Source organism: Carlito syrichta, unplaced genomic scaffold, assembly GCF_000164805.1.
Source record: "Carlito syrichta isolate Samal-C Ts95f unplaced genomic scaffold, Tarsius_syrichta-2.0.1 Scaffold308920, whole genome shotgun sequence".
Taxonomy (NCBI): Eukaryota; Metazoa; Chordata; class Mammalia; order Primates; family Tarsiidae; genus Carlito; species Carlito syrichta.
The window spans coordinates 284,043-306,908 of record NW_007253016.1 but is presented as its reverse complement, the minus strand read 5'-3'; the positions used below and the strand labels follow the sequence as shown (position 1 = coordinate 306,908).

The 22,866-nt window shown below is 36.7% G+C and overlaps 1 protein-coding gene across 1 annotated transcript in view; it reads right to left on the bottom strand.

The window, feature by feature from the left end:
• Positions 1–8,333: 8,333 nt before the first annotated feature.
• CPOX (coproporphyrinogen oxidase) overlaps positions 8,334–22,866 on the bottom strand; it is a 31,651-nt gene continuing 17,118 nt past the window's right edge. Inside the window, exon 6 of the mRNA XM_008066430.2 lies at positions 8,334–8,488. Coding sequence (XP_008064621.1) covers positions 8,461–8,488 — 28 coding nt within the window. The 3' untranslated portion in view covers positions 8,334–8,460. The remainder of the gene's footprint in view (positions 8,489–22,866) is intronic.

The following is a 22,866-nucleotide window of genomic DNA, read 5'->3' as shown; positions in this document are numbered from 1 at the left end:
GAGTTCAAGACCAACCTGGACAACATAGAGAGGCTTAACTCTAAGGGGAAAAAAAAGGAATAAGGTAAAAATTATAGTATAATACAGTGGAAAACATACAGGTCTTAGAATCAGAAAAATTTGAGTTTGAAACCATAAACGCCTACTACTAGTAAGGTCTGTGAGACCTGGGATAAGTGACTGTATTAACATTCCTTTTCCTCAGTTTTTACTTCTATAACACTATTTTCCTTGAGGTTATTGAGAACCAAACAAGTGAGCTAAGTTTTTTAGGTCATGCAAATAATATTTATTCTGTTTTTATATTCTTTTTTGGCCCTATATATCCAACACAAAGCTATGTATATTAAAAACAATTTTAATTTAAAAACAATTTAGTTGTAGAGACAAGGTTTATCAAGATAGTTTTTGGGGGAGTATATAACACATTATATTTTAGGCATAATATATACATACCCAAAATTGCAGACCCCTAAGAATCAGGCTCTTCATTTGTGGTTAATAAATTTATTTTAGCCTCTGGGCAGCAAGTTTTACAAATTATATTTGAGAGCTATTTTTCTTGAAAACAGAATGAATACATTTATTTTTTATCTCTATCTGATGCTATAACAGAAAACATATTTAGAAAGATAAGATGATCCGTCCCCATATCTGTGACTCTGTATCTTTCCTTAGAAGTTTCTATAAGTGTTTCAGCTGAGTTGATTAGCAAAGATATGCGTATACATATATCAGAAATTATATATAAATAGGAAGGGAGGGACAAAAGGTTCTTCTAAGTCATGATGGTGTTCTCTGAAGACAGGAGAAAATGCTAGCTATAGGCAAGAAATTGTTTCTTCAAAGGTCAAGAGCTTTTCTTGGCTTTGACATTTTTGTTGACTTAAAGTTCAGAAAAACTTATAAATATAGATCAGTAAATGTCTGAAATGCTCCATCAGAAAGATCAAAAATTCAAAATATTACAAACATCTTATGTGTGTCTCCATGTAGAGAAAAATAAGATACAATATTTTTCCTTCTTGCCCGTAATTCTGGTGCCTACAACACTGCCCTCTGGAATAATCAACTCATTTGAGCAGGGTAGGTTGAGAAGGACAAAGAAAAGAGTGGGAGGTAGAAAACAGAATTATTATTGCTGCTGATTTGTCATTTATTTTAGGAAAAAATTTCTCCCCTATGGTTTTTGTATCTAAGATGATTAGCCAGGTAAAAACCCAAGAGATTGGATAGGTTTCTCAGGAAGTGTTACAGCAGGCAGGTGAAACCCTGGAGAAAAACCCATGACTTGTGAAGGCATTTCACCCAGGGGACTGAGGGAAATGTCCTGCTACAGGGTCGCTCTCTCTTCCTCCACCCTCAGGTCACCTGCCAACAGCAGTTGCCATGAATGAATGACTTCAGCCGCTGAACCATCTAATATCTCCAGGCAAATGAACGGCCTCCATCTTAACAAATTTTCTTTTAGCTATTTCTGTTTTTGTGCCTCTTTGCTTTTCATTAAGGTCAAAAACAGCATTAGTGGTTTTTAAAGTGTTAAATGGTTGTCCCCCCCCCCATATAACATGCAAAACACAGATAATGAGAAATAACAAGAAAGCCCTCATGGTGTTAGAAACAATGTGTTTAAAAATTTCAGTGTGAAGAGCCAGTTAAATTTAGATTTAAATTCAGTTTTTAAATTTAATGTGCCAAATTTCAAATGGAAATTTGGTTCTCTGCATTTTAACATTTGTAACAACTGTTTATGATACTCTAAGGCAGACACATCACAATGTGCAGGATAGAACCAAAAATTTATTTATATAAATCGCTATAGAATACAACACAAATATGGCTCTCAGATGTATTATCAAAATCATCTAATACAGCCCATTCATCTTTTAAATGAGGAAACTGAGAGAAACGAAGAGCCCATTCAGAAGCAAAATTTCAATGTGTGTGGTTTTTTAAAATCACTCAGTTGATATACAGGGCTATAAATATAAGAGTTGTTAAAAATATTTTATGTTTCTGTTTTAGTTGGTAAATTGCCACTGCCCCACCTTATCATGGTCTCTTGTCACCTTTCCTAGGAGCTCTTGGATTCTTCACTATAAAGCAGTTAAGGAGTTGACCTCTTGCAAACAAGAGAACTTTGGGAGTCAGGTTCCTGCAGTGAAAGCCATGTCCTTTAGGACTGGTTCATACTTATGCAGTCTGATTCATTGTTTTTGGTATCTACCCTGCATGTAGTCAAAGACAGAAATTTAAATTACCAGCTGTAGTAGAACTTGTCAGTTGGCCCAGCATCTCTTCTCACACTGCTTTTTCTATCCATAATTCAGGAACCCCCACTCTTTCTAGTCTGTCCCACACAGTTTCTGTGACTTGGTAAAAGTCACAGAACCCAATCTCAGCCCCATGGCAAACCTCTGATAGAGACTTCACCAAAGAGTGAGCATGTGATTGGCTGTTTGAGACGCCAGGACAGCATTGCTCCCTCTTCTCGCTGTGTTCTATGGAAACTTGAAACCACCTTACTTAAACAAGGGAACTCGTTTTAGAAAAAATTTATGTTGTTGGCTGTAAATAGAAAAGACAAAAGCAAAACAAAACAAAACAAAAACCTTAGCAACACAAACCAAAACAAAAAAAAAATTGTGTCCCTGCTGGCATGACTGAGCTTCTAGTTTACCAATCTTGAAATCCTCCCTACACCTGGGCCTTCTAATTAACTGAACCTATAAATTAATTTTGTTGTTTAATCCTGTTTGAGCTAATTTTATTTTACTTGAAACCAAGGGACCTAATTCATACCCTAGTTCCCCAACAGTTTTGCCAAGATTTTCCAATACAGTCCTTTAGTTATATGATGAAGTAAAATTCCTCTAAATATGTTCTGAATGGCACAGATTCCAAGAGGAGTTAATAGATGTGGAGAGGGAAAGCACAGTAAACAAGATTAAATAAATAAATACAGATCATTTAATAAAGATTTGTGGTATGCGCAACACTTAATTTTCATTTTTTATTCTCATCCAATCCTTTTAAAATGTATTCAGCAGAGCATTCTTCCTCTACCCTTGCCCGAAAAACTTAGCAGCTTCATTGACTTTTCTGCTTACTCTTTGGGAAGAGCTTTAAAGCACAAAACACAGTGTCAATCGAGAAAAATAAAAAACAACTTCTGTTATTTCCTTCCCCTCACCATTCACCTACTCAACAACTGCTCAGAGGAAGGTGTAATGGGGGTAAGGTTGCCATATTTAGCCAATAGAAACACAGGATGCCTAGCTAACATTTGAATTTCAGATGCATAGCACATTTTTTTTTAGTATAATTATGTCCCAAAAATTGCTTGGGGTACTCTTGTAATTAAAGGTATTCACTATTCATCTGAAATTCAAATTTAACTGTATAGCTTGTATTTTATCTAACAACCCTAGGTGAGGGCAGGGAGAAGAAGTAAAGGGATTTGGAGTCTGTAGTTTGTTGAGTGACTTCATGTTCTTTGAGCATGGCAGAGAGTGAAAGTTACGCATATGAGTCAATTTTAGGGATTTCTGGAAGAGTCTATCATAGGGGAACTCTCCAGCATCACCCAGGATATCTACCCCTCTTTAGCCCCTCATCTACCAACAGGGATGTTCTACACTAGTTATCACCCCCTATGGCACATTCGTGGCCCATGAGAAGAAATGAGGTATCTTTGTCCCCACGTAGCAGTGAGCACCGGCTTGACTGCCAAAGTACTAATGAACCAACTTTTCCATCTCATATTTCCCAAGAGGAAATCAGCCCATCTACAGTACCCCTTATAAACTGAAAACACACATTAATCTCTCCATGTAGTCCCACCAAAGCCCCTGCTTGCTGGGCTTGGTGTAGGAGGTAGTAATGTTCCCAAGTGAAAAAAAAGGGTTGGAGCCTGATAACACAGCCACTTGTCCTTCCAAGGGAAATGCCACGAAACTCTTTTCATCCGCCGAAGGAATCCAAAAGTTAGGAATACATTCCCAGATTTTATGCTTGTATCTGCATACTGTGACTTAGCAACTTACTTGGGAATTTTGCATCTATTTTATCTTGATGCCTTGTTGCAATTTCAATTTTAACATTCTGTTATATAGGTTTCTTTTCTGGGAAAATTCTCACAGCGTTTAATATAGCATGACTAAAGGAAACCTGGAGGAGGAACTGAGCTGCCTTCCTAGACTGGCTGTCTCACGGGTGACCTCCACACGCCTGACTATTTGCTGAAAATATCCTCCTTATTTTAAAAAATGGCAAGAATTTTAGGGGTCTGGATTGTAGTAGGATTCCTGGTGAAACCACATTCTTCAAACCATACCTCAAAACATTCCTGCAAGAGCTAAAAAGCATTTCCCCTTTATTGTACTCTTCTCCCATGTCATTCTACCAAAGTCCTCCACAAAGGTCTTTGCTTCTAATCTAAGTAATGCCACTTGTCAAGGCCAACATCTCTGCACCAAAAGATTAAACTGGGGAAAACAAAACTGTGGGTTTCATGGGATCTGGATTCCACAATAACCTCTAATTATGAAACGTTGGGTAAGGGACTTCCCCATCTGGCTACAGACACCTCAGTTTCTCATGTGTAAAAATAAGAAGTTGGACTACATGGCTTCAAAGACTCCTTCCAACTTAAACATCCTGTGACTTTAATTCTAAATTTACAAGTTAGTAGGGCACGGATGCCTCAGTAATCTTATTCTTTGGATTAATTTTAAATACTTAAAGAAGCCTCACTGAAGGGAGGGTGATTTTAAAGGAAGGTAGAGAGTGTTTGTGGTAGATTTCCAAGGAATGTATTATATTATTTAATGATCCTACTTGGAAATAGAGAATTAATACTTCCAACTGTAGCAGATCAAGCCATTCCCAGGCAGTGAATCCTACCAGAGAAGCAGAGAACTTGGTGTCTCTCCCTCTATCTGGCCCACTTCCCACATTCCATGCTCTACTAAGTTTGAGTCCGAAGCCTCTCACAAGTCAGGTGATCCATTAATGATACCAATCTCTCTCTCTTTCTTAGATTGCATAAAACCTTGCTTTACACTGAAAATGCCTCTTTTATGAGAGGAGACCAAAAAAACCTGGAATCTGTTTATTAAAAAATGTTACTTATTTTTCAGTCCCCTTCAAAGTACTCTCTGTTTGATGCAATACACCTATCTATACACTTTTTCCCACTGCTCAAAACAGTTTTTTGAACTTGTCAATTTTGATGCCTTTTAATACTTCTGCCATTTTCTGCTTCACCTCTCCCATATAGGCAAAACGCTTCCCTTTGAGGACTTTTTTTCATCTGGGAAAACAAAAGCAAATCGCTCAGGGTGAGATGAGTTGAATAGGAAAGGTGGGGCATGGGCGTCATTGCTATTTTTGGTCAAAAATTGCTAAACACTCAGTACGGGGTGGGCAGGTGTGTTCATAAATAACCCATCATGAATTGGGCAAACATGCTGAATCTCCAAAAAAAAAAAAAAAAACCTCATCGAAACCAAATACAACCTCTCACAACAATGCTAGCTGGTACACTGAAACTGATGGGTTCCTAGAACATTTACCTAGCAGGGAAGCCTGTATTACCTGGGACCTGCCCTCCAAAAAATAATTCTGTTTTTTTCAGGTCCCCCTTGTATATGGCAAGGTATTTTCTCGCTTCACTGCTATACTTCAAAAATGCAGCTAATAAACCATTTCTAGTCCTGGAAATTGTAAATGTGGTACTGAGTCTCTGTCAAATTTTCTCTTGGCCAAAGGAATTAGTTTCTGCTTCCTTCTTTTTTTACTCCCTCCAGGTTTTTCAAACTGGTATTAATATATACTATAAAACCTTTCTTAGTATCTGTTGAAATAAATCATTACAACCTACTAATAGTTCATCCCCCCGTAATTAACCTTCTACCAGCATTACCAATAAATCATGCTTCTCTTTCTTATCTGCCCCTGTTAATCTTGTTACATGCCTGGCGTTAAGAAGTAGTCATAACTAATTAGCATTTATCCTTTAGGTAGGCCATGCTACTTACTATAAATAATCTGCAAAATAGTTTGTCTTATGGGTTTATTGTTTATAACCTAAGCTGGAGTTCTACTTCCAAGTGAGACTGATGTTCAACTGGTATGGAAAGTATATCAAAAGAGGGAATATATTATACCTTCTCTGTCTTTGCTTGAAGAGTAATCAAGTCAAATCCTATAATATCAAAGTTGGAAAAGAATCTTCTTGATGCTTAAGATAGAAAATTTTTTTTGTTGTTTTGAGTCAAGGTCTCACTCTGTCACCCAGGCTGGAGCTCAGTGGCACGCTCATGGCTTACCACATGGGTTCAAGTGATCCTTTCACTTCAGCATCCAGAGTAGCTGGGGCACTACTATAGAGGCAGGCGACACCATGCTGAGCTAATTTTTTTTTTTAAATAATATTTTTTTATTTTTGTAAAGACAATTTTTCACAATATTGCCCAGGCTAAAAACAGGTAAGTTTTTAAGACAATGTAAGACACTTAAAAAAAACTTGACATACACAATATGTAACATAAATTAAGATTAGCTTCAAGGGGCCGTAGATATTACATGATGGTAAACTTTGTCATTCATTAATTTGTTCACATATTAACCATTACCAAACCAAACATTTGCCAGACATTGTTTTAGGCATTGTTTACAAGCTCATGCTAAACTTTAGAAGTTGTCTGAGGGCAATCACCAGGTCACCACACATATTATCCACGGATTGATCTGAAATAGGTAGGATTTAAGTGAATGAATCGCAGATCTGATCCAGTTTAACATTTAATATTTTACCATGTAAATTAATTTATTCAAATATATAAATACAATGCTACCTACTACAAATTCTTTAATCTGAGTAATTTTAAAGACTTTGTATACATAGACAAAAATAAATACTCAGACTGAAGTCCTACCTGTTCACATGATTAAAATTCTATTTCTTGGCTGCGCTCAGTCGCTCAGCCTGTAATCCCAGAACCTTGCAAGGCCAAGACAAGTATATTGCCTGAGCTCGCGGGTTCCAGAGTCGCCTGGGCAACTTGGTGAGACCTCGTCTCTACAATACATAAAAAATTAGCCGGGTGTGGTATCGCGTGCTTATAGCTCTGGCTACTTGGAAGGCTGAGGCGAAGGGATCGTTGGAGCCCAGCAGGTTGACACTGGGATGGCCGTGGGACTGCTCTCTGCTCTGGGTGACAGAGTGAGATTCCAACTCAAAAAGAAAAGCAAAGAAAATTCTATTCATTTAATAGATAGATGCATTTGGTCAAATGTTTGACTTCTGTTCTGTGTACTGGGGTAAACCAAGTTTCTCCCATATCAAAGTTTCCTTTTCTACCCTCTTTAATCACCGTCTTGCTGTCCAAAGTTTCTATCTTCAGAGTTGCACTGTGTCCAGACTTCTTCACTAAATTCTAGCAAACCAGAAAGAATGCTCATGAAATACTATTAGGGACTAAAAAAATTCCGTAAATAAACAAACAAACCAACCAATAAATATTTGCTTTATTTCTAGAGGCTGTACATACAGGAACCATAACAAAATTTCGGAAGAACTAAATCCTTCTTCCCACTCCTGTTCCATGAAGTACCACCTTCTTTATTAGCAAGTGGTTATTTACAGTGGTTATTCGATTTTAAAAGTAGTTGAGATTTGGATCTCATTGAGAATTACTCTGACCCGTATTTTTTTTTCTCCTATGATTTAAAAATAATTGCATTGGACATATCATTCCAAGAATTTAAAACAAAGAGAATTACTGTAGTTTAAAAAATTGTTGAGCAACAGAGGAAGAAACATGACATGGTCTATGAAAACAGTCAGTGAAACAAAGCTTATCTCAGGTAAAAAAGGAAGTCAGCAGTGCTAAATAAGCAAAAACATCTACTTAAGATTGTACTTGTTGACTAAGAGGTGATGGCTAATTAGGAGAGTAAACATACCTGCCTTCTTCTACTATTCAAAATACCTTGTGTTTTCATATAATTTTGCAGAATCTTACCTTAACGGAGATCACAGGTTACTATATCACTGCTTTTTTAGTTCAAACTAGAAATCATATTCTAGTTTTTTTTTTATTAAGTTAAATGAAATTCAGAAAGCCAGATAAGAGACAAATTGAGAAAAAGAGAAGGAAGCCAGATGTATGTCTGTATTTCCAGAAGAAGGGTGTCTGAAGGGGTTTTTTTTGAAACTTTGTTAGTTACAGCTAAGATTGAGGTTAGTCTAAGCATCGCGTGCCGTTCTCAGAGTCCTAGGAACTGAGTCATTTGCTTTATCATTTCTCATGAAAACAAGAGGTGGCAGCCATGACCGGAGAGAAAAGGGTGATTAGGTGACTGATCTCGTTACTGAACTTGGGGCAGCAATCACACGCAAGGTTCAGAACCTCCCCACTCCCAAAGAAAATCAGCAGCTTCACAGAGAAGACGTTACTTCATCCAAGAAGACAGGTGACAACTGAAAACAGACATGAAGAAAAGAAAAATAACCACCTTTTGCAGAAAAAATCTGTAGTTCAGAAAAACCACCGTTTACAACAACCGTAGTAATAATCAGGATTTTTCTAGTTCTCACCTATACATCATGCTCACAACTATATATTGTAAGTTAAAACTGTTGTGTATTTTTAAAATTCCCCCACTTTCTAAATGCATCACCTCACTTTCAACTGTCCACAGAACACTTTATAGTTTACTTCCTCTAAAGTAAATTTAGGTGCAATTTTCATAGACTGGTGGGGGCAAATGTTTCATGCCCACCCAAAGGGCTTGAGGAGTGAATGATAAGAATGAGACAGAAGAAGCAGACATTGATAAACACCCTACCAGAAATAATGGGAAAGTCAGTTTCCTTTTTTTTCCTGGGACACTGGGGCATAACTTTTGCTTGAGCTCAATTTCAGAGACAGACATTAATGCCACTCCCTGTGGATTTTGCAAGGAAATGGCATCAATTTTAATTGGGCACTTACTAGGATGAGGGTGGGAAGAGACATACTTTTCTACACACTTTACAAGCATATCTATTTTAATCCTTAAAACAACGATGAGGGGTAGATAGTGTTATTCCAGTTTCAGAAAGAGACACTGAGTTCGTGGAAAAGGAGAGTAAAAATGGTGGAATCCAGGCAGACTGATCCCATTGTCCATTCGGAGTCTTAATGTTTCCAAAGCACATCTGCCTTCTTTGTGACTAAAAACCAACATTTTTTATAACTTCAATTAATAAAGCATGCCTTCATATGTGATCTCAGTTTAACCTCATTCAAGCATGGATAGGTAGAATGTTCTGTTCTTCAGCTTGTTACTGAGGTGAGAAAAATGAACTTCAGGGAGTTCTCAAGGCACTCATCCAGGAAGTAATAGAGCCATGACTTGCACCTTCAAATCAAATCATTTGCTCTTTCAGTTTTGCCTCTTGCTTCTCATCTCCACTCCCCTCCTCTCTTTGTGTTTCATGGGAAGGCTATGAGGTTCCATAAAGCCTCACATCACTGCAGCCTGACCTGGAGCTATAACCCGTCAGCTTTACAGCATCCTTCCCTTAGGAAGGTAAAGGCCCTTAGGAGGGTTAGCACTTGAATCTTCCGTCAGCCAGTTGTGCTTCAGTATGACAAAGAATCTGAGATGAGATTTTGTTATTTTTAATAAATTTATTTTTTAGACCAAGTTTAGATTCACAGCATAACTGAGCAGAAGGTACAGAGATTTTCCATATCTCTCCTGTTCTTACACATGCAGTCTCCCCACCAACATGCCCTACCAGAGATTACATTTGTTACAACTGATGACTCTACATTGACACATAAATCAAAGTTTGCAGTTTACGTTAGTGTTCACACTAGGTGTTGTATCTTCTGTGGGTTTAAAATGCCATGCATCTACCATTATAATATCATACAAAGTAACTCACTACCCTAATAATCCTATGTTCCACCTATTCACCCCCTCACTCTCAATGACCATTGATCTTTGTATTTTGGTTTTTGCTTTTTTATAAAATAGAGACAAAGTCTTGCTATGTTGCCCTGGCTAGTCCTGAACCCCTGCGTCAGTGGATCCTCTTGCCTCAGTTTCCCAAAGGGCATGAGCCATCAGTGGAGCCTGACCACCACTGATATTTTTACTGAAGATGAATTTCTGATGATAGGTTTTAAAAAAGAAGAGGAAGAAAATTAGAACCAAAAAAATGAACAAAAATACAGAATATGAGGACATTTAGTACCTAAGATATATGGGCTGATATGGGTGGGAGAAATGAAGAGAAACGTCCTCAAGTCTATAATATGAGTTAGAGATACTCATCCACATCTTGCTGAGGACTCAGTTCAGTGGTTTTCAGACACATTTTAACAGATATCCTGTGTTGAAGTCAAAGCTTACACTTATATACACAATATATCTGGTAAGAATCTAATTGACATGAGTTTATGTTAGAATGAAAGCTTAGACTTAAGCAAGAGTTCTAGTCCTACGTGTGCCTCAGCATCCTTCAGCTGTTAGGAAAGAAAGAAAAAGAAAACAAAGAAGAAGCTGAATCCCTCTCACCCTTATGTCAAAATACGTTTCTGGCACAGTGATGTGCTGGAGCTTGCATATGCCAGCTGGTCAGAGCCAACTGTGCACATCTTGTCTTAACTAACTCTGTGCAGTGAAGTCACATTGGGAGCTTGAAATTTGACATGATAGGAGTATTTGCATTCCGGAAATTGGCAAACACTGCAAATCAGAGTTTGTTGCTGTTGTTTTGAAAGTCAATTTTCCAGTTACCACTGCTGATAGGAACCAGAATATAATATGGGGGCTTTCCCTTTAATAATTTTAGACATGGTAGAGAAAGTTGTTTTTTTTTTTTTGGATTAGAAAATATAGTGTATTTAAAAACTAAATTAGAAAGAGAGAAAGAGAAAGAGGAGATTTACCTCCCCAAAGTAGGGGAGGTTTAGAGAAAGTTTTTTATAAAATCCAAATTATTTTTAAAAGATATATTTTACTACAAAAACTAAAAATCTGTAATCCTAAATAAATTCCATAAACAATGTTACAATAAAAATTTCAAAATGGGCCAGGCATGGTGGCTCACACCTATAATCCCAGCACTTTGGGAGATTGAGGAGAGAGAATTGCCTGAGCTCAGGGGTTCAAGAGCAGCCTGGGCAACATGGTGAGACTTCATCTCTACAATAAATACAAAAAAAAAAAAAAATTAGCTGTGCAAAACTGTAGTCCTAGCTACTTGAAAAGCTGAGGTGGATGGGCTGCCTGAGCCTGGTAGGTTGAGTCTGAAGTGACTGTGATTGTGCCACTGCACACCAGCCTGGGTGACAAAGTGAGACTCCAACTCAAAAAAAAAAAAAAAAAAAGGAGAAAAATAGGTACATGCATAAAAGGGGCTAATTTTCTTTTTATGCTAAGCATTCTAACTAACAAGAAAAAGATGAGCAATCCAATAGAAAGGTGAATAAGACATCGACTGGTAGTTAACAGAAATATAAATATAAATGACCAATAAATATATTTTTAAATGCTCGACTTCATATATAACTAAGAAATTCAAATGTAAAACAGGAATCTTTTTTTCAAACTTATAAAATGGCAAAATTTTAATGCAAGATGCAATGTTGAGAGTAGGTGTGGATAAACCCACTCATTCCCTGTGGAACATTGTTAAATTAAATTGAAGATTATTAAGTGAAATTTAAAAGTCACATGTTTTTCAACTCTTTTCAATTCTACTTTTAAGAATTTATTTTATAGGCTTTCAAATTCCCACAAAAATAAGCAGCTATGGATAATCATTGTGGCATTATTTGTTTATTAGTTATATATTCTACATAAAAAATTACCCCAAACTTAAAAACTTAATATCATTAAAAAAGACCATTTCCTACAGTTTCTGTGTCTCAGTAAATGGAAAGCAGCTTAGCAGAGTGGCTGCTACATGAGGTTGTAGTCAGTGGATTTGTGGAGACTGCAATCATCTGAAGGTTCAACTGGGTCTGGGTAGAGCTAATTCCAATTTGACTTATGGACTGACAAGTTGCAAGAAGCACCTCCTTAAATTATGCTAACTGGCTTCCACCAGAGTGAGTGATCCAAGAAAGAACAAGCAGAAGCCACCATGCTTTTTATGACCTAGTCCTGGAAGTCATATATTGCCATGTCCACAATATCTTCTGGTTACACGTATCAGTCCAGTTCATTGAGGGAAGGGAAAACACAAGGGCGTGGATACAGAGAGATAACGTTCACTGGAGGACATCTCTTGAGACTGCTTACCACAGTTTGGAAGAAAAACAACAACAAAGAAAAAAAGAAAAAGAATAAGTGTCTCAATAGCTATTAATAAGGTACTGGGTAAATATATTTGTAAACTTAATTAAATGTTATACAGTCATTAAAAAAACTAGCAACTTACATGTGTTGCTATGGAAAAATGCCTAAATTACGTTATAAGGTATGTAAAGCACATATTTTTATGTTTATAAGAAGATTCCCTCAATATTTTTATAAAAGTGGACATTTATGCACTGGGGTGAGAAATTTCTGCAACAATTTATAAGGCTATCTACTAGTGGGCAGCAGAACTAGGGGTGATAGTGTAATTTTTTATTTTACGTTCTATGTTTAAACTAGTAATGTTTGAAAGTTATATTGCAAATATATTAAATTTAAAATTTTTAAAACTAGTTAAAATTATGCCCCACAGATATTTATAGAACAGATAACCAAAGGGGGCTATCATTTTAGAAAAGCTCCAACAAACTTCTCCCTATTTCCTGCCTGAAGCATTTCTGCCCAAGACAATGGGAAAACCTCTGTTTTTCTAACCCACCACTGGAAAAAGCAGGTGAAATTTACAGAGGAGCTAAGTGGTTAGACAGAAGAAACATAAGTTGGTTTTCTGAATAGAGGACTGAGTGCTACCAAATCTCCTTAGTCTTCGGGCTCTACAAAGCTGGATTAACAAGAGACATGAATTATCCCCAAAGCTGAAATCTTCTGTGGCAGATTTCTCCCTTTTCTAAAGCCACAGGGTCCTTTAGAGAATCTGGCAGCTGAGACCCTGCAAGGACAGCAGGGTTTGCAGTGGCAGCAGTTACACAAGATCACAGCACAATAGAAAACCTCTCAGCACATTGGTGGAAAGAAAACTTAGCTTCAGTGGATTTCCAAATCATCCACTACCAGGAAGGCTGGGGCATTTGGACACCTGTTCTAGAAGACCTTCAGGGATTGTAGCTGCTGGGAGTCACATGATCACTCTTGATGCATTACCTTGAAGTGATGTAGACCCAGGCCAGCCCATGCTCATTGGTAACAAGGCCAAGTCTGGGGTTTGAGCCCTCAAAGGAGGTCTTCCACTGGATTGGAGAAGAGGATAGCTGAGAATTGTCTGCAGCAAGAAATACCCAAAAGCTCTAAGTCACAGAGCTTTAAACGAAGCCTCTTAATAGTTTATATCAAAATGCAAATTATAAAGTACAGCTGACATGTATTGAGTACTTATTCATTAACTAATTATACCCATTTTATAGATGAAAAAAGCTGAGAATTAAAGTGAAGCGATCTTCCCAAGGACATTACACACCTTTACAAAAAATTTCAGTTTTAGCAAATAATTCAAGAATGTGTCTTTTAAAAAATAAAATTTGAATCAAACATTTTAAGAACTCCTGAAACATTTCTGCCTAAGACAATTGAAAAACCACCGCTTTTTAAATTCACCACCGCAAAGAGCAGGGGGAATTTACAGAAAAGGTAGATTTCTGTTCACTATAAAGTATAAAACTAGCTTACTCATAATTAAACTGTCCAATCATGGAAAGAAATTTTCTCAGAGGGAGTAAGTTCCCCATCACTGGAAATGTTCATATAGAATCAAGATCAACACTACTAAGACAGAAGTGTGAACTGCACAAAGATGGGTTTCCTTCCAAAACTTAGATCTGATGCTCCTATAAGAACAGAGGTTTCATTTGGTTATTTTGGGGGTTAAACTGAATACAAGCTTATGATTGCAGAAGGCTGAATTAAGTATATTTCCTAAAAATTTGGAGTTTTAATAATAGTAAATACTTATAAAGCATTTCTTATGTGCTTGGCACTGTTTTGTTTTATATATATTTACATAGGTAATCCTTTCTACCATCCTACTGAGGTATGTATTATTTACAAAGAATTACGTAAAATTCTAACCTCGAAACCTGGCTACTGAGTCCATGTTCTTCAGCATTCAGTGATATTTATGCTCCATTTAGTGACATAGTTGCAAATATACAACCCTACAAGTGAAGAAGAGTTTAGCTAAAACATTGCAGATAAATGAATAAACAGATGCAGGAAGTGGTTTGTTGCATAATAGGGAGTTTCTATCCATGTTTCTATAGTTGTGTTACCAAACCACAGGCTGACATTTTGGAAAAAAAAAAATCAGTGCTGAAAAGCTTCAATCTCATTAACATTCCTTGATTCTGAACTCAGTGAAAATCAGCTTAATCAAAATTTTTAATTGAATGTGGAAAAAAGATAAAAAGAAAATCATAAATATAGTATTAATAGAATACAAGTTCCAGAGCCTTTGTTTGTTTGTTTGTTTCCATAACTCTAGAACTTGTTTTCACAGAGCAACAAGCACAAGACCCTTACAGACCCTTTCTTGAATACAAATCATGGTTAGGGGCCGGGCCTCCTGAGCTATGAACTGGGAGCTGTCTTCCACGTTTCAGTTTTCTCATGTATGCAATGGGGATAACTCTCTCATAGGATTATTTCAAATATTGACTCAGTTAACTCATGTAACTTTAGAACAGTGCCTGGCACATAGTCACCCAACTCAGTGTCGGCTATTAGTATTTGCTAGTGTGCGGTGAAATAGAACATTTAAATGTAAATTTAAATTTACAAAAAGTGAAAAAATGTCACTGTTATGTGAGAGTCAGGTGAGAGGTGCAGATACTAAATATGCCTGGCTTTAAATGGGGTGAGACCGTTATGGGGTTGTAAGAGAGGCAGTGCTTGGGGCCACAGGGAGAGAAGACTTGAGCAGGGACGGATGATACATTATTTTGTCCACCTTTGATGTGGCTCTCTTCCAAATGCTGTCATGAGTATAATGTTCTCAGCCAAGCGAAGGTGGTCTGTAATGTACACTTCACCACAATGGAAAAAGCAAAGAACAGAATTTTTTAAATGTAAAAATAGGTGGAAGGTCAATGTTAAATAAAAGAATTAGAGTACACAGAGGGTAACGCATTTCTTTTGCAAAGGAAACACATATACACATAAAAGTGTTTGTATAATATATATAAATATATTTATTTTTTTAAGAACATGAGCCAAGGTTTTTTTGTTCATTTCTTGTATTTGAAGTACCCTTTGATGACATCCTTGGCCTGAGATTCTTTGCCATAGTCCTTAACTACAACACAACTGCAACCAGCCACTTTATGGGGTTTTCCCTCTGTCAGTTTTACACAGGCCTATCCATTCCTCTAGTTTCTTGTCATCAACCTTAATTAGGTTGATCTGGAGTTCTGCACAAAGTACCCATCCCTGATTCGTTTTTCATTTTTCCAGCTAAATTCCTCTATCATTTTATTGAAATGCCCCAATTTAAAAATTATTATTATTTTGGATGCTGAACCAGAGAAAGTGAAAAGTAATCTACTGACATATCTATCTATATTATGCAAACATACATGCTCAGAGGTCTGGTAATTAAGTTCTCCAACTTGCCACTGTGGGCTTATATTGACAGCACTGTACAAATAATCGGTAAGGTTTCTTTCTTGTTGTTGGTGGTGACCATTCTTTTTTCATTTGTCATAGGCCCATATTCATGGATGTGTGATTTCACATGAATGGAACTCAGTAAGGTTTCATAACCCTTGTATATCAGTGTCTCACAGTTGTGTTCGTGTCAGTGTGTCAGTGTCTTACTGAATAGTGTTCATTATTGTTGTGTCTTTGTGTGCCGCCACAAGAATGTCAGAGCTTGAATTAGAGCAACAAACAAACATTAAACTTCTTGTTAAGCTTGGCAAGAGCGGAAGTGAAATCAGGGACATATTAGTGCAAGTTTATGGGGCTAATGCCATGAAGAAAATGGCAGTATACAAATGGATTAAATGTTTTTCTGAGGGGAAGGAGTCACTGATGAAGAAAGGTCAGGATGGTCAGTAACAAGCAGAATTGATGAAAGCATTGCTAAAATTTGTTGAATTGTGCATCAAAATCATCAGCTGATTTTGAGAAGCATATCAGACCAAATAAACATCAATTAAAAAAAAGGAAAATCTTAACTGAAAATCTGGGCATGAGAAAGGTGTGTGCAAAAATGGTCCCAGAGAAGCTCTTGCATCATGACAATACACCAGCTTACACAGCACTTTTGTGAAGGAGTTTTTAACCAGTAAACAAATAGCTGTATTGGAACACCCTCCCTACTCACCTGATCTTGTCCCCAATGACTTTTCCTTTACCTGAAGATAAGGGAAATATTGAAAAGAAGACATTTTGATGATATTCAGAACATCAAGGGTAAGATGATTACAGACCTAATGGCCATTCCAGAAAAAGAGTTCCAAAATTTCCTTGACAGGCAGACTAGGCACTGGCATCGGTGCATAGCTTCCCAAGAGGAATACTTCAAAGGTGACCATAGTGATATTCAGCGAAGTATGCAGCATCTTGTCTGGGATGAGTTTGCTAACTTAATTGTCGGCTCCAGGAGGGGAGGAAAAATGACATGAAAATGACTAAACTCTTTCTCTCTGACTAATCTCGTCTGCTCTTCTTCCTGTCTTTGAAGTGCTAATTAATCATTTGCCCAGCTTTTTTTCTTTATGAACTATTTGATCATTTTTAAAAAATGTTTTCACTATGACTTTAACTGATTTACTAAATACCTACTGTCTACAGAGCACGTCACAGTTTATAGAACTCTTTCCCATACTAGTCGATTTACTTCCCACAGTAATTTGAAGGAACACGTTCGTCGTTCCGTTTTACAAAGAAGTTAAGAGTAGAGTCTGTGTGATATCCCTTAAATCGTGCAGCTGTGGCCAGTCTGAAATTGGGCTCAGATTATATGTGAATACTTTAAAAGGTTTCCCAAATGATCTGTATGTATTTAAGGGTCCTCTGATGCCTGTATAAAAAAGAAAAGGTGGACAACACTAACTTATATTTGAATCTCTGCCTGTAAAGTATTTTCATGTTGCCACTTATTTGTCTTATTTATATTTTCATTTTCATTTTTGTTTTCCTTCTGATAGAGAGTTTTTTTTTTTTCTCACAAGCTTCAAAAACCTGCCAAGCAGAACAGATCCTCACACCCCCTGACTGTGATCTGAGCTTCCTGTTCTTCAGGGGAATAAGAAGCAGCATGGTGGTGAGACACACTCTAGTAGCAGAGACACACTGAGCCACTTGGCCCTGAGAGATTTTTCTCAGGAACTGTTTTTATTGCTCCGCCCTCACGAAGCACTCAAGTAAACTGTTTAAGCCATAACCCTGATATAGTTTCATTAGCACCCGAATATGTGGCCTAATGTAGCATAGCTACCTTAGAAGTGGTCCACCATGGGCCTGTAAACATGTCAGGGATTTTTACAAAGAGCTGGGGGCTTGGGGAGGGGAGGGAGTGAGGCAGGCCACTGAAGAAGGGTAGGCAGGACACCCAAGATAGCCCAGCAGCCTACGTGTCAGCAGTTGTTGGACACCAGACAGGAGAGGAACTTCATCCAACCCAGGACATAGGAACTCAAGGCCTCACGACTCCTCTGGGATCCCGAGTCTTTTTAGTGTAAGGTGTGAAGGGGGAAAAAAAAGGAGCAAAGTGAAGCTTCATGGATTAGAGGAAATGGAAGACGGCAGGTAGGAAGACAAAATGGAGGTTTAAGGCAAGACACAGGCTTTTAGTGGTATGATGGTAAATTTTATGTCGATTTGGCTGGGCCATGATGTTTTTGGAGCGTGCTTTTGGATGAAATTTACATTTAAATCAGTGGACTTTGAGAAAAGCAGTTAGCAGCTTGCCTTCCTTAATGTGGATTGGCTTCATCCAATCAGAGGATGTTTTAAATAGAACAAAATTCTGACCCCTCTCCCCCCCAAGCAAGAGGGAATTCTGCCAGCAGTTGTAAACTGCAGCCTTTGGACTTGTCAGCCTCCATATATACCAATTTAAGAAAATAAAGATACGCACACACCCACACCCACACTCTATGGGTTCTGCTTCTCTGGAGAACCCTGACTAATACAAGTAGGCTGTGGTCATCAGGCTGCAAAGGGAGGGACCTGAACTGGTGAACAAAAGTTGTGGATATTGCACCAATCCAAAATGTGGCTCTATTAGGCAAGCATTTCAATACCGACCTCCCATCTTTATTTTCCATTAGTTTCCCTTTGCTAGCTTTTATTTTTAATTGAATCCATCTCATATTTTATGCATTATTATATATCACCTTACTTCTTTTTGGCAACAAGTTAGAAGCGTAAATAAATAAATTCTGATTATTTGAAGCAATTATCGTAAGGCTATATTTAGACGTTCTACATATAAGGAAGGGATTTAAAAGTTATCCAAATATAAGAAGAAAATGAAGAGATATAGGTGATAAATGACATGAAATTTTTAAAAATGTGCAGAAGTTCAGGTGCGTATACAAAGGAAAATATTTTAGTAATAGAACAGAAAGTATTGAGTGAATCCAGACCATCAAACATTAAACCACAGAGATGTAAGCAAGAATGAAAAACTCTTCATTTAAAAAAAAAAAAAAGAGGCAAGGTGCCGTGACTCATGCCTACAATCCTAGGAAGGATCACTTGAGCCCAGGAATTTAAGATCAGCCTGGGTAACATAGCAAGACCCCATCTCTACAAAAAAAAAAAAAAAAAAAAAGTCGGGCATGGTGGCTCATGTCTGTAGCCCTAGCTATTCAGAAGGCTGAGGCAAGAGGATCACTTGTGTCCAGGAGTTCGAGGCTGCAGTGAGCTACTATCGCACCACTGTCCTACAGCCTGAGCAACAGAGCAAGAACTTGCCTCAAAAGAAAAAAAAATTACAAAAAATAAAAATTTTATTTTGTTGGTATGCCCGCCTAAAGTATTTTGAGCATTATACAATTCAAATATTTTCTGATGGGAGAAAATGAAAGGGTTCAAGGATGAAAACATAATGTAGTGTTGCCTTCATACATATGTAAACCTCTAATTCTAAAACATTTTCCAGAACTAATAAAAATTCAGGCACCATTTCAAGCTAGATCCATAAGAAGAGTTTACAGCATTTCTGATTTTACCTTAGAGTATACAAAGCACTAAAAAACTGAGGCATTAACAACAGTGGGCTCAGGATCTGCAAAAGTAGAGTAAGAATGAGAGGACTCCACCCCAGGTGCCCACATGAGAATCTGGTGAGGTAAAAACCAAACCATGTAACAGCATAGAGAGGAAGCCTGAAGATTTTGGGAAGCATGCTTGGGACCCATTTTTCCTAAACAGAAAAGATTCCTTCCATCTCATGTCTTTTCTCACAGTGTTGTATTTACATTGATTAGACCATTAAGCGATAAAGCCATGTGAGAGTCCATGAGGCCAGATGTTTTCTCCAAGCCCTAGTTTGGCTCATTCTCCACTGAACTTCCTTCAGTTTGGTGGGGACTATGAGGGGGTGGGGGTAGACAGAAATGGGTTGCGAGTTTTTGTTCTTTAATCAAGTTACTTTCCTTTCATTCCCCTGCTCTGCTGATTGCCAAGAAAACTCTGTTGGGGTTTTTCAGCCATTGATAGGACTTCCTTCAAAGTATAAATTGAGGGAAACATAAAAGTAGAGCCATAAAACTTAGAATATGCTCTAATTTTTTTCCTATACAACCACAAATATGCTCCAGATCCTCTAGAACTCATGAGATGTCATTGAGCCAGAGGGCTGCTGTGTTTAGAAAACATAACCCAAGACCCAGTGGTCAAGGTGTTAAGTGCTCATTGATTTAAATGTAACTTCTAAACTCCCAAGCAAAAACTTCAAAGAGGTTACATATCTGGGACATCATACAGCACTCTCCTTTTGAAATACCTTCTCCATATAGTTTGACAATAGGTTTACTTTTTCATGTAGACAAAAAAGATTCTTGGGTACCACACAGGAAGTTCTATGAATCTTTAAGAACTATTAGAACCTGTTAAGTAATTATTTTCTCTGAGTATATCTGACTTTTTAAAGTTAAAACTGGTTAGAAGATGTGTATTTAATTTCATCTTAACAGTGAGTTCAAAATCAGGAAGAAGTCTTTCAAAACACATAAAGTAATGGTAATAATACATGATAAAAAATATTTCATGTAACAATAGAAAGTTCTTTCTGATAAGAAACATCTATATGATAAAATAAATACACCATTAAAATTGTTTAAAAATCCATAGCCTATACTTTTAATATTTTTATTAAACTAATAAATGCAATCAGTTAAACAATCAAATAGTAGCAAAGGATTATAAGGAAAAACAGCAACTTCTATTCATCCCAGTCTTCCTGACCAGAGAACCACTGAAATCTTTTTTGATTTTTCTTCTATTTACCTATTTCTAAATAGCAATTTTCATCTATTATCTTTTAGAAGTCTATTAGATATTAACTAGAGGTCTGTCTGTCTCTTGTCTCTGCTTATTTTTCTCTCTTTCCCTCACATTTCGAGTTTTTTCCCAAATGTCTGATGATACTTGGCCAACCATAAAGGGGTGCTAAGAAGTTGATTGGACGCTCCGAGAGCAACATGGGGGACTAAGACGTTGACTGGATACTCTGGGAGTAACGTGGGGGACAAAGCCTTGGTAAAAACACCAACGCTTCCAGTGGTAATGTTTTTTGTGTTGTTTTTTTTAAATTTAGAATTATTCATTTTCTCTAGAAAAGAGTACTTGAATCTCCTGCACAACTGGAGGCCAAGTTCTCTTGGAGGAAGGAGTAGATTATGGACTCCTACTCAGCAGCTCACTTTCAAGAAACCCCTTATTTCAGCCCACCTGTCCTCTGCCTTTGAAGGGTTTAAATAACAAGGGGATATACTTTGGGTATAAAGTTAAGGGGAAAAAATTGACTATACAAAATTATATATGTATATACTCAGTATGCTTTAACTCCATTAAAAAGTACCTAAGATAGCTACAAAGAAAATCACCAAAATATTGAGTGGTTATGGTTATTTCTGAGTAATGGAATAAAGTATAATTGTTCTTTCTTTGATGCTTTTGTTTATTTTCCAAAATTTCCACAAAGCATATGTGTTAATGTAAATACTTGGGGGAAAATATTTGTTTTTTGAAGAAACACGTCAGGTTGCCAACAAGAAAATCCATAGAGATGAATGTTAGAATAAAAGAGCTTTTCTGATGGAGATTTTTAGTTAAATACTTGATATATATGTTAATATTTAGAAAATATGAGTAGGATATTAAGAAATAGTCTATTGATATATTGAATTGTTGAGAAGGACACTTGTGTACCAGAATCCAGCTCTAGACCACTGAGGATTTTGAGGCTTTCCGTAAATCCTGCCTCAGTCCTACTCCTATTCACTTGAATTTGGTGCTTGTCTGATTTTCATTAGTTTTATCACCTATGTGTATCTCTAAACAGTCTATGGCCTAGTTTTGCATCTTTTGAATTTTATGCAAATGAATCATACCGTATTATTCTGCGGTTTATCTTATTTTCACTCAATATTTGTGATATTCATCCACATTAATTTTCATTACTCTGTAATTTATGTACATGTAACATGAGTCTATAGCATTCCTGTTTCATTAATATACCAGAATTTGCTTATCTATTCTTATTGATTGAACTTGGATTGCTTCCAGATTTTGTTATTAAAATTTTACCTCTTGTTTTCTAATCTTTATATTTCTAATGATTTTTCTTGTCTAAACATATTAGTTTATCATCCTTTAATACAATTTTAAATAATAGTAGTGATATTGGGCATCTTTGTTTTGTTTCTGCCTACTAGTTTCTTCATTTTCTTTTTCTTTGGTTTATTTATTTTTTTTTTTTATAAATTCTTGATTGAGAAGTACTTACTTCCCCCTAGCGTAGAAATCCTGTACTACAAGGACCTCACCCTCCAAAAAGATAATTCCGGGTTTTTTGGGGGTCCCCTTCTTATATTTGGGTTTTGTGATCCCATTTGAAATATTTTAACAATATACAATACTTTTGTTGATTGATTAATATGAGAGGTATCTGTTATATTTTATTTACTGATAGGATAGGTATGTTTGCTATAGCTTTATTATGCTGACTATATTTATAAAGTCCCTCATATTAATCTGGTTTATATTTCTATTCTAGTGATTACCTTTATAATATATTTAACATCGTAACTCTCTATTTCTTTAGACAGTATCCATTGGTTTCCTCTAAAACCAATGGGAAGTTAGCCTATTTTCATTTCCTCTCCTGTAAATCCAGCAGAGGTAAGAAGCCAAGTTTTATTGCTATTGTTTTCTTTCTTCGCTTTATCAAGACATTCTTCCTTCTTACTTTTCCACTTTCGCTTTTAGCCCTTCAAAGTGTACAAATGTATATGCCAGTTGCATGAGCAATTTTTTTGATTATATGCTGCTGACTCTCTCCTCCCCAAATGTTTATTTGTGAATTAAATACCTGCATAATTGTACCAGTTTATTGTGAACATAATAAAATTACACAGAGAAATAGAGTTTTTGAAATGATAATAATGTTTATTTATCTCTCCTCACTGAATTATTACATGCGTCCCTTGGAGTATAGGCACCCTATACTGGATTCTCCAATTTAGATGAACC